The following is a 12,117-nucleotide window of genomic DNA, read 5'->3' on the forward strand; positions in this document are numbered from 1 at the left end:
AAAGTCACAGGCAGGTCAGGGCAATAAAGAAAAATTCACAGAAGCTGTGATCTGTCCATGACTTTTACTAAAAATATCTGTGACAAAATGGGGATCTGCAGGGCACCTGCACAGCAGCTAGGAGCTGTGGGGGTCCCCACCGCTTGCAGCAGCTGGGGGCTGCAGGGTATCTCTGCTGCCCTCAGCTCCAAGGGGTCCCCCCGCCAGCTGCAGTGGCCAGGAGCTGCTGGGTAACTCCTGCAGCTCTGGGGGCCCACAGTGGCTGGGAGCTCGGGGGTTCCTCCCCCCCCCCCCCCACCTGTGGCAGCTGGGAGCTCAGGGGTTCCCTCACTGCCCAGGAGCTTGGGGGTTCCCCTGCCACCCGCGGCAGCCAGCGCTCGGGGGTTCCTCTGCCACCGGCGGCAGCCAGGAGCTGTAGGGTACCCCCACCACCTTTGGTACTCTGGAGCTCCCTGCCCCAGTGTGCAGCGGGGGAAACCCCAGGCTCCCGACCATCACAAGCTGAAGTCACGGAGGTCATTGGAAGTCACGGATTCCGTGACTTCCACAACCTCTGTGATTAAATTGTAGCCTTACCTATAATTACCCAGGTCATCCCATTTATACTTTTTAAATACTGGCACAATATTAGGTTTCTTCCAGTCTTCCCCATTATTCCAATGATCGTTATCTGGATGATAGTTACCTGCTGATTCAAACACGTCTAACGTTAGTAACTGCTGTTTAACATCCTCCTGAGATGGAATGGAAAGTGTTCTCATATAATATGACTACATCATCTGTTTTTTTCTCACATATAGAAGAAAAATATTTATTCAACACTTCTGCCTTTTCTGCATTATTATTGATAATTTTACCATTTCCATCTAGTAAAGGACCAATGCCATTGTTGGGATTCTTTTTGTTCCTAGTATACTTAAAAACCTTCTTGGTGTCATCAACTCTGTTGGCCATTGATATCTTCTTGTGTCCCTTTGCTTTCCTTTTCAATTGTCTATAATTCCTAGCTTCTGACTTATGTTCATTACTATCAACTTCCCCTTTCTTCCGTTTATAACATATTATTTCCTCCATTGTTGGATTGTGGCTTTTGGAGCATCTAGTAAAGTGTCCGTAAACAATTCCCTCTTATCATTCACATGTTTCTGTTTAAATTCTTCCTCCCACCTAATTTGGCTCACAATTGTTTTCAGCTTTGTGAAATTGGCCCTTTTAAAGCACCAAGTAGAGATAGTTCTGATCTGGACTTTATTCTGTTTGCACATTATAAGTATGATCAAGTCGTGATCACTCATATCTAACCTGCCATTAATTTTTAATTCTGTGATCAGTTCCTCTTTGTCTGTCAAGGCAAGATCTAATATAGAATCCCCCCTTTTTGAGTTAAGAAATTGTCATCTAGAACATTTAGAAACTCCAAGGATGTTTTAGCACTGGAGGCCTGAGACATCCAGCATATGTTACTCTACCTGAAGTCCCCCAAGATCATACAGCCTTTTCCCCTATACATTATAGATAAGTGTGTGAGAAGTCAGTTTTCCTGTTTCCTAGTGTCATCTGGTGGTCTGTAGCAGACACCAACTCATTCCCATCTTGTGCGTTATCTCTAGGACATTAATCCATAAGCATTTAAGACAATTTCTTCTGAGTTACCAGAAACATGGAAACAGATAATGCCATTGTTGACATAAAGAGCCACTCCTCCTCCCATTTTTCCCACTCAATCCTTCCTAAATAGGTTATAACCATTATTTTAACATTCCAATCATCCAAGTCATCCCACTAGACTTCAATAGTACCAACTAGATCAAATTTATGCCATAGGGCCACAGTCTCGGCCACAGTTTGGAGTCTAGCTGTGAAATGCGGGGACTTGGAAATCCATGGATGTATCTGCTACGAAAAAAGTCACTCGGGACACTTTGTAGAAAGCAGTGAGGAACTCTTTATTGTTTAGAGGATCCACATTTTTCAGGTTGTCGCATCATGACATGGCTGCTCTTGTGAAGCAGGAATGTTGGACAGTTGCTGAGCTACTGACATCTCTGCTCAGGCTGCCTTCTATTTTTCTACCCACCCTGCCTTTGGGGGCAGACATCCCATTCTGACAGAATAACGATAACTCCAGCCAAGGAAGCTGCAGCACTATCCACATTTGGTTTAGCAGATATAGAATCTGGGAGGAGGGTGAGGGGCTGGATTCCATTGTCTCAGCACTGCAGGCTAATCAGAGTCATTCTTGCCAAATTCAAGCTGCAGTCAGGGCATAAAAAGCTCCACGGAGGCTGCAGCTGATCCAGTGGGAGCTTTATCAATGTAGCTGAGCAGTGGAGGAGATTTCCTAGAGAGAAGCTCCAAACCACTGTCACTTCCTTTGCCCCAGGAGGATGAGAGACCAAACAGCTGCTGAGAAAGAAGATTAGTTGCTTAGCAACCAGCCAGCAACTAACTCTTATGCCTGCCTCTGTTGTTATTTATTATTTGTGTTATCATAACGCGTAGGAGGCCCAGTCATGGCTCAGGATCCCATTGGGCTAGGCACTGGCCAAACACAGAACAAAAAGACAGTCCCTGTCCCAAAGAGTTTACAATCTAAAGTATATGACAAGAGACAACTGATGGATACAGACAGATCAATAGTACAAGAAAACAATCAGTCTGAAAGAAGCAGCAACAGAAAACTGCAAGTACCTGCAGTACCTTTATCCTGCATGACAGCAGGATGACAGCAGGATAAAGAGCACCAGTTCCAACTTCAGAGAACCAATGAACCAAGGGCACCCCAAGCAGGTGCCAAAGAACCTAGAGCAAAACCTCACACGACACCCCAGCCAATGCACCTCAGCAGAGGGGATTGAAGATCAGACATAGCAGCATACCCCATCTGCAAGGAACCCAGATCAAGACCCTTGACCAGATCTCACTGAAAACACGATAGCTCGGGGGCCTGTATGATCAGGAACATGGCCAGCGACTAGATGGTTTTCTGTTTACAAATCACTTATCATTTCATTGGGAACTTCAGTACAATCCAAAGAAGAATCTGCAGCAGTGTCCATCCAAAAGAGGTTAGCATGGAGCTGCTGAACTGTGCCAATAAGTCTTGGTATTAGAAGACTTTCAACTTTTGTCTTTTCCCGATTGTTAGTTTTCTCCCTTGCTGACTGATGCTGGTGAAGTTTCCTCTGGAAGCTCAGTCAGACAGTAAAGTTATTATCACAAGCAAATGACAGAAGACACTTATGAAGACTACTATAAAGAAAATGAAGGAGTCCCTGTGTACCACTGCCAGACAGCATGGATGAATTTGCTGACATAGTTTCCTCTAGCAGCTGATCTCCTAGCCAGTGCCTACAGAAGTAATCTGACTACTCTTGAGTCATTCTCAAGAACAAGAAATATGGTTATTCAACATATGCGAATATGAAGAGTCAGAGAACTGAAAAATTGCAAGGAACTCAGCTGTCTATGAAGTGGGTGAACTGTAGTTACTTTGGCAACAGTAAGTCAGTGCAGCAGGTGGTCCTATGGAATACAGTTCTGAATCGGGGGCTATCAAAAGCACATCTTGCATCTGAAAAAATATTCACTGAAGCAGTCAAGCAAATGTTGGAAAATACAGTGGCCAAGAGGGTATCTGTCCAAGAGAAAAAAACCTCCTGGCAAACAAAAATCACAAATGATAAAAGGACTTTTACAGATTTCTCTGTTGATATGGAAGTACGGGAATTTAATGGAATCAAGATGGGATAAGCTCTTCAGTCAAACTGTGTGCAGGTTTTGTAGGGAGCAGGGCAGACACTTGCCACTTGAGCAGAAACTCCTGGAGTCCTTGTGGCTCCGATAGATACAATGTATTCAATGTCCCTTGGAAAGCAAGGCCGTTGCAGAGGATAAAGTCTCTGTCTCTCCATGACCCAGTCAACTCAGCTAATCCGTATGATGGCTGATGTGAGCACAGCAATACAACTGGACTTGAGAAGTCCTTGGCTCAGGGAGATGTAAAGACTACTACTGTATCCAGACACTGCACAGGGCACAAGGATGGAGGATTTCTTACATCCTCTCCCCATCTTGTGCACCAGTGTATAGTCTAGACCTAATAAAGTCCTTTGAATAAAACACTTACAGCCAGATCCTCAGCTGGTGTAAACTGATATAGCTCCATTGCCTTAACTGGAGCTCTGCCTCCTTACACCAGCTGAGAATCTGACCCTTAGGCTAGGTCTACACTACCCGCCTGAATCGGCGGGTAGAAATCGACCTCTCGGGGATTGATTTATCGCGTCCCGTCGGGACGCAACAATCGATCCCCGAATCAGCGCTCTTACTCCACCAGCGGAGGTGGGAGTAAGCGCTGTCGACAGAAAGCCGCAGAAGTCGATTTTGCTGCCGTCCTCACAGCGGGGTAAGTCGGCTGCGATACGTCGAATTCAGCTATGCTATTCATGTAGCTGAATTTGCGTATCTTAAATCGACTCCCCCCTGTAGTGTAGATGTACCCTTAGACCAAGCTGTTTTAACTTCCAACCTGGCTTGCAGGATCTGGCACATAGAAAGCTTTAAAAATGGTCAGAAGATGCAAAAGAAAAAAGTAGACTTGGAGCCCAATTTCCCCTTGTATAAATGTGTGTAACTTCCACTTAAATCAATAGAAGTTGTGACCATATATTTTAGGGAAAAACTGGACCCAATGGACCAAGTTCTCCTTTCAGCTACACGCGTGCTATTCCCGCTGACTTCAATGAAAGCTGCGCTGTATATCTGAGAACAGAATTTAACCAGTGGAGATCCTGTTGAGGGACCAGAAATGAATGGTTATGCAACAAAGACAGACAGAATCCTCATCAGGACTGTAGGCCTAAGAGTGTGCCTAAAGATTTGTGCAACTGACATTTGAATTTATTCTGCTGGTATCCTAATATAGGTATGCACTACGTACTGCTTACCTTTAGGGAGCTTGCAATTATTGTAGTTCACATACATACTAAGATATTATTGAAAAAGCAATCCCTCATAATTGCAGCAATAAATATTTATGAAATAATATTCTCCAATCCTTTTTGTTTTGCACCAAAAATATCAGGTTACTTGCATATATATACACTAGCATGTATACACACATCCCTATACTCTATGCCAATCTAGTTAGTTGTACACTTAAATAATCAATACTTTTCTTACTTGTTCATCTGTCAGAAGCAGAAAGTGATGGTTGCAAATACCCCGGAAGTCCTCTTTTGATACTGTATTAACTTTCTCACAATCGATATCTTTAAACTCTCGTGCAATGGTGTTAAAGCGAGCAGTCACTACTTCTTGTATACGTGTAAGGATATCTTTCTTTGACAGCTCCTGAGAAGATTTAGGCTGAGCGACTTTCTGCCCTTCCTCAGTCTAGACAGAACATACACACAAAATCAGTGATGGATTCACAGAATAAATTATAAATCATGGTGCGGCCTGCAGCCAGTCATAGTGGGGAAAGTCTATGGAGAAGGCAGCCATATAGTTCAATCTATTCCAAGTAATGCTAGCATATACCATGAAAGAGAAAAAGGGTCGTGTTAAAAAACAAAAATCTAAATTGACATAACATAAAGGGTGAAACTTAAGCCAATAAAAGCAAAGAAATTCAAAGCTGAGTTTTACAGAGGTCTAAAAAAATGTCTGAGCTTAGGGTAGCATATCCCTCAACCTCTGATGGAGGTGCCACTGGGTACAAACTACAACATCCCGTTATGAATTCTAAACATTCTTGATAATACTTTATCTTGAAAAAGTAACCTATAAACTTGAAACCATGTCTGCTGTAAAAAATTGGTCAAAAGAAAAAAGGTATATTGCAGAATAACCCTAGATAGAGTTTCCATCTTGTATATATCATTGTATTTATTACTGTATGCTTTTGTGGGCAAACCATGGGTCAGATCCTCAGTTAATGTAGCTATACTGGTTGACATCAGCTGAGGATCTGGCCCCCACTGTAATCGAGTGATAAAATACAAGATTAAAACTTTTTATGTAACCATGGAATCTTTTAAACATAGTCCTAAAATCAAAATTTGCTATCAGATGAGGTGGAGAATGCTTTGCTGGTCATTTGAGCACTAATACACAAGCATTTCCATCCAATTACAAGCCTAGACAGCTAACTCAGCTGCTCCCACACATCTTATTGAAAAGCACTCTTCCCACAAATTAATAGAACGATGCATTTTGTTGTAGTAACTGACAGACCAATCTTGATCCCAGTTATCATGGATCTCTAGGGCACGTAAGACCCTCAGACTCTGTAAACTGTACAATGGTATGCTCAATGCTAGTAAAAGTTAGCTCGGTGTGCAAAGTTCATTGCCTCAGTGGTTAGGGTGAAAAGACACTGTCTTTGGCCCATACACATTCTTTAAAGTTCCCCCAGATTCCTTTAGGAAAGCCAGTGAAGCACCCATGTCTTTCTGGATATCGGAGAGGCACTGTCCATGCTCAGCACCTTCCCAGCATCTGATTGCTATATGAGACAATCATGTGGGCCCTGCTACTCCAGTATCTAGGAAAGAATTTGGCAGCCCATGTACGTGCTTCATGGGTGCCCTAGAGCGGTGCTTCCTCCTTAGGAGTTTTCTGGGCTGCAGAATCCATGCAATCTGCAGAGCTCCTGGGTCCGGGCTTGGGCTCTGAAATCCTAGAGGAGGTTCGTGAAGCAAACTGCAATTAATAGTGGCAAATCAGTATACAAAATAGTACTTGTTCCTATCTAGCACTTTTCATTAATAATCCAAAAGCATATTACTGATATGAACTATGCTGCACAGCTGCTCTCTATTATCCCCTTTTATACAGTTGGGTAAACTCAGTTACAGAAAGGTTAAGAGACTTACTGAAATCACACAAGTTAGTGGGAGAGCTAGGAAAAGTATCCAGGACTCCTGACTCCCAGTCCAATTTTTTAAGCATTGGACCACAACTCCACTGTATAAAGCGTTTAGATGTGTTCAAGGTGGGACAATGAGATGTTTATTATAGATTGTCATACCTGGTGCATTAAGTTGTAATTTTTTCAGATTTTCCAGTTGTCAGTGTGAGCTTTGCAAACAGATTTAGTAGCCCTCTTTTTTGTTGCTGTTATTCTAATTTTCCTTAACATTAAGATGGATCGAGTCTTATGTAAAACAAAATTACATGGAAGTTCTTGAAATAAATAAGGAAAGCTAGCCTTCCAAAATGTGTCACTCTCAAACACTCCCAAACAGTTCGATTTTTACTAATAATGTCCTTTGCCTTATTACAATAATTAAAAACAGAAGTGCAGTGCTTTGCCGTTTTCAGAATGTTAGAAACCTAGAAAGATCTATTGTATAATGCCTGGCAGTCTTCATTCCCTAACAGCAGCATGGACTCGATTCAGTGTCTGCATGCATAATTCCACTTCTCATATTTCTTCTCTTAATAATACAGCTGTAATTCTTATCCTGGGGGTACATTTTATGTAAAGTGTGGTTAATATTGAAAAAGTGTTATTTGCATCTGAAGATAGTGGTGTCTTTTCTGATTAGGTGACAGGTTTCTTGTAGTTATGGAAGAAACATATTTTCTTTTCCATTCAGTTATAATGATCATGTGAGAAGTGACAAGGAAACTAGAGTATAAGACCAAAAGCCATCTGTTTCTTTTCTTGGTATTTAGTATTGCTTAGAGTAGCAAAACTTGTACTTTTAAACTTATAAATGTATAAAATAAAATACTAACATTTAACATATTTTTAAGAAATGTCCTTGAATTAAAAATGGAAGTGTTTATAATAGCTTTTTTTTATATTAGCAGTACTTGCTAGCATAGCTATAGTAAAGTCAGTTGTCATTTGTGTTATGAAAATCCTGCTTTCAAGAGTTTAGAAATTGCACTGGATTGAAGCTTGGCATGTAACCCTGAAAACAAAGTATTTCCTCTTTAAAAATAATTCAATTATTTTAAATATAACTCCATATTTTGTAGTCGCTGAAACTGAATCTATAAAGAAGACTTGGCTTCATCTAAAAACTGAAGTTTGCTGCTGCTTTTTAGAGGTAAAATTTGAAAGTGTTGAATAGGATTTTAGCTGCACAGTTTTAATTAATTTTAACTTTTTGAAAATGTAACTCTTTGGCAGCAAAATGGACTTCTTTATTCTGTTGTTCATAAATAAATAACAAAACACAGCAGTTATTTACTCTGAAAACTGGCTACTCCAAATACATGTTTGGTGTGTTTTATTACTATGCATCAGTCTTCCACTATATCTACCCCACAGTGTAGATTTTCAGCTTGCAGAATGCTACTGATCTGAATAGGAGTTTAGATATAGTAATATGTACCAAGGGTTAACAGTGTGACAGATTTGAAAGTGATACACTGAAAATGAAAGTTTTATGCACCTCATACACTTGTTTTGAACCCACTTGCACTGACACCCACCTACACATTCCAGCTTAGCAATGTCTGGATGCAGTATTACTACTATGGCAGATCAGATATAAAAGAAACACAACCATTATACTAGAGACTTTAAAATAGGGGAAATAATTGACTATGGGCCCAATCCTGCCCTCCATTACAGTAAATGTGTACAATCCCTTTTTAAATTAATGAGATTTACACACAATCAGCTGAGTGCCTAAAATATTTTTACATAAGAAGAACATATTAATAGGTTTGGGCTAATCAGCCCTTATCTCATTCCTCATCCTCTGATGGAGGTGTCCCTGAACTCCTCTCTCACCTGAGGTAAGAGAACCCCAACTTCCTATAAGTTTAACTAAAATAATTATGGAATTAAATAACAATATTAGTCAAATTTTGCTCTTAATCCATTTTCAAAGCATTTACTATGGGCTAGATCATGTCACAATGATCTGCACCTGTAAAAGGAGGGGGATCAGCAACCTCTACTATGTTTTTTGACCACTAAGGGCTATCTAGAGGTTCAGGATAAGAATATGGAGGTGTTGGGCAGGCAGGGGGTGAAATTGTAGGTAGGTGGAAGATGAGCTTTGCCTCACTTAGCAGCTTGTAGGAATGCCACTGGAATGTTCATGCAATCTGAGGTTGTACTAACTCTCCCGCAGTGGCCTCTCAACCCTGGAGAACCCCCTGGCTCTTTAAGGAGGTCTGGGGGAATGGAGGCTGCCACAATGAAGATAAACCTTGTGAGTGCCAATGTTGCCAGGAAAGGAAGCCCCAGAGCCAGTGGAGTAGCTAATTGCAGAAGCCCTGACCTGTTGGGGGTCGTAGGGAAGAATTCTGTCTTCCTAAGCACTACACAGGTCCTCTGAACAAGGGCTATTGCCCAGAGGTCAAGGTCATTTGGTCACAAAACAATATCTGAACTAACATGATAGACTAGATGGTTCTCAAATCTCATACCTTTGTGTTTATGTATGCATAGGATTAATATACCTGTTTCACCACTCCATTAACCTCATTATACTGGTGTAACTTCCAAGTTACACCAGCATAAACCCCCTTTAAAAAAGTAGTTTTTTGGGTTTGTCCAGAGATAGTTTTTATAGCTGTGCAACTCTTCCCTCCAGATTCTCCCTCTCTTCTCCAGCATTTCTCTGTCTCCCCTCTCCGTCCATTGTGAACCCTGCTTGTTGCCCCTGAATCTCTCTTTCTAGCTCTTTCATAACCTCTCTCCTCTTCTTTTCCTGCCTTATGGGTAGTGAAATCTCTTATGCGGACCCTGTCAGTCACCTCCACCTGTCCTGGAATCCTCAAGGCCCAACATTCTGCCGGCCAGCTTTAAAAGGGTCATCAAGGTAAGAGGGGTGAACTTTTAGAAATCTTCCATACAGGTAAAAACACTGAGTGAGATTAAGGCTAGCTGGACCTTTGATCTGACCCAGTACGGCCATTCTTATATATGTTTTCACTTTTCCTCCCTGCAAATCACTTTACTAGTTCAGCAGATCTTCATATATTTTATCCAGGGCCTGATCTTGTTCAAATGAAGTTCCCATGAGGTAAATCCTGAATGGTGCATTACTCCCTTCTTCTAATGTAGGGGAGCTCCAACCTGGCCCTATTAGCCCTGAGACTGGCAGGCCAGCACAGAAGGAGTCGTGGAGCATATCCTCAGCTGCTCCATGGTCTAGACCAATGGTTCTCAACCCACAGCCTGCAGGCAGCCCAATCAGCACACAGCTGAGGCCCATGTGACATCCTCAGGGCTGTAACTAGGGTGGGGTGGAAGGGGCACTTGCCCCAGGCACAGAGCTGGCATGAGGGTGCAAAAATGGGGTGATGCAGGATTGGGCCCAGCATCAGCACCCTCCCCTAGCAGGATCAGGCCCACCAGGATCAACCCTCCCCTGGCAGGATTGGGCCCAGCAGCATTGGCAGGAGGCCAGGGTGCTCAGTGCCCCCACACTCTGCCAGTCCAGTGACCCCGGCTGGAGCAGGCTCCCGGCACTAGGACTGCAGCAGCAGGGGAGCAGGGTGGGCTGCACGGCTGATCTACCTGCAGCCGAGGTAGGAGGCCAGCGGGGGAGGGGAGGGAGGTACAGGGGGCTAGGGTCATGGGGGGTGAAGGGAGGAGGTGCAGGGGGCTAGGACTGCATGGAGATGGGTGCAGCCGGTGCATGGGGCACAGATTTGGGGGGGGATGGGACTGGTGGCAGTCCCTGGATGGGGGAACTAGATACTGGGGCAAAGTCCATGGATGGAGAAGTTGAGTGCTAGGAGCCAGTCCTTGGGGTGGGGGGGGTGCTGGGGGGCAGTCCCTGGGTGGGGGACTGGATCCTGGAGGGGGAAGTCCCTAGGGGAGCTGTTCTGCTGTGGACAAGGTATCCTGTCTCTGCTGGGCAGGCATGTGTGCCAGCCCAGTGTTGGGGAGATCTGGATGCTGGGGGGACAATCCCAGGGGGGGTTGGGTGATGGGGGGCATTCCCTGGCTAGGGGGGCAGTTTGAGGAAGGGCTGGGAGACAGTTCCTAGCTGGGGGGATCGGAGGGGCTGGGTTCCTGGGTGTCTGGGTGCCTGGGGTAGTCTCTGGCTGTGGGGATGGCACACCACAATGGGTAGGTCTCCCCATCTTTGCAGGCAGACTCCGCAGCCATGCTCTCTGGGTGCTCAGCCCAGCCACACCACCCTGGCAGCAAATTAATTAACAATTAATTAATTTTAACAGTTAATGTTTTGTCTTATTTTGCTAATTTAAAATGCTCTTGGTAGACATTTGCCAGTGTTGAAATGAAAGTTACTATATTGATTTGATTCACGTTGCTATCATATAACAAATACTAAACCTTCTTTTTTGTAGATGTTCAGGTAGTATACATATTGTGTGGACACGGCTCACGTAACACATAGAGAGCTGCGTATGTGCCCACAGTGGTAAATAGTCCACTGGTCTTGACACTTTACTAAAGGCCCGAAGACATGTTCTTCGTTTGTTAGCAGTATCACAACATAAAATGTGACCTCTTTCTCAGTTATTGCTGTACCATCCGCTCACTTTTAGGTAGTTGCTTAGTAATATCAGAGGTAAATGAGCCAATCAGAATTCTCTCTCACCTCCTTATCTTTATCACACTTCAGTCATAGTGCTTAAAATGCTTTACATTTCTTTAATCTTATTTTTGACAGTATACTCATGCACCTCTACAGAAAACTCTGATTCAGTTGACATCTCACTCATCTACATTAGATCAGACCTATTGTTGTTTGTATTATAGAGAATTAATCAGAATATAAATCTCATTAGCATACATCAAAACCATCCAAAGACCCTAACGATGAATAAAATTTTGAAATAATTTCCCCAAGATGTTCTCACCTCCTCTTATTGAGCAGTTTTCTAAGCATAAAATATATCTTAAACCTGTATAGCTTCTGGGCTTGTAAATGTTTGCCTTGGTGGTTGAGGGTTTTATTTATGAGGTGCCATTTGAGACAAAAGTCATCCCAGGCCCATATTTTACTAGTTCAGTAAATTTTCCATACTCTAATGATCAAGCTGAATACTTTACTACTTACTTTTGCATATATTTCAGTGATCAAGTTGTATAACATAATAAGATTTCATAATGTGATTGAATGAGCTGCATACCTCATTAATTTAGCTACATACTTTAAAAGT

General features: G+C 42.8%; 1 protein-coding gene across 3 annotated transcripts in view; it reads right to left on the minus strand.

The window, feature by feature from the left end:
- EFCAB6 (EF-hand calcium binding domain 6) overlaps positions 1-12,117 on the minus strand; it is a 160,473-nt gene that overhangs the window by 16,854 nt on the left and 131,502 nt on the right. For all 3 annotated transcript variants that reach the window (XM_065569748.1, XM_065569759.1, XM_065569766.1), the window contains one exon: positions 5,185-5,397. In XM_065569748.1, the coding sequence (XP_065425820.1) occupies positions 5,185-5,397 (213 nt within the window). The remainder of the gene's footprint in view (positions 1-5,184; positions 5,398-12,117) is intronic.

This window comes from Chrysemys picta, chromosome 1 (genome assembly GCF_011386835.1).
Source record: "Chrysemys picta bellii isolate R12L10 chromosome 1, ASM1138683v2, whole genome shotgun sequence".
Lineage (NCBI taxonomy): Eukaryota > Metazoa > Chordata > Testudines > Emydidae > Chrysemys > Chrysemys picta.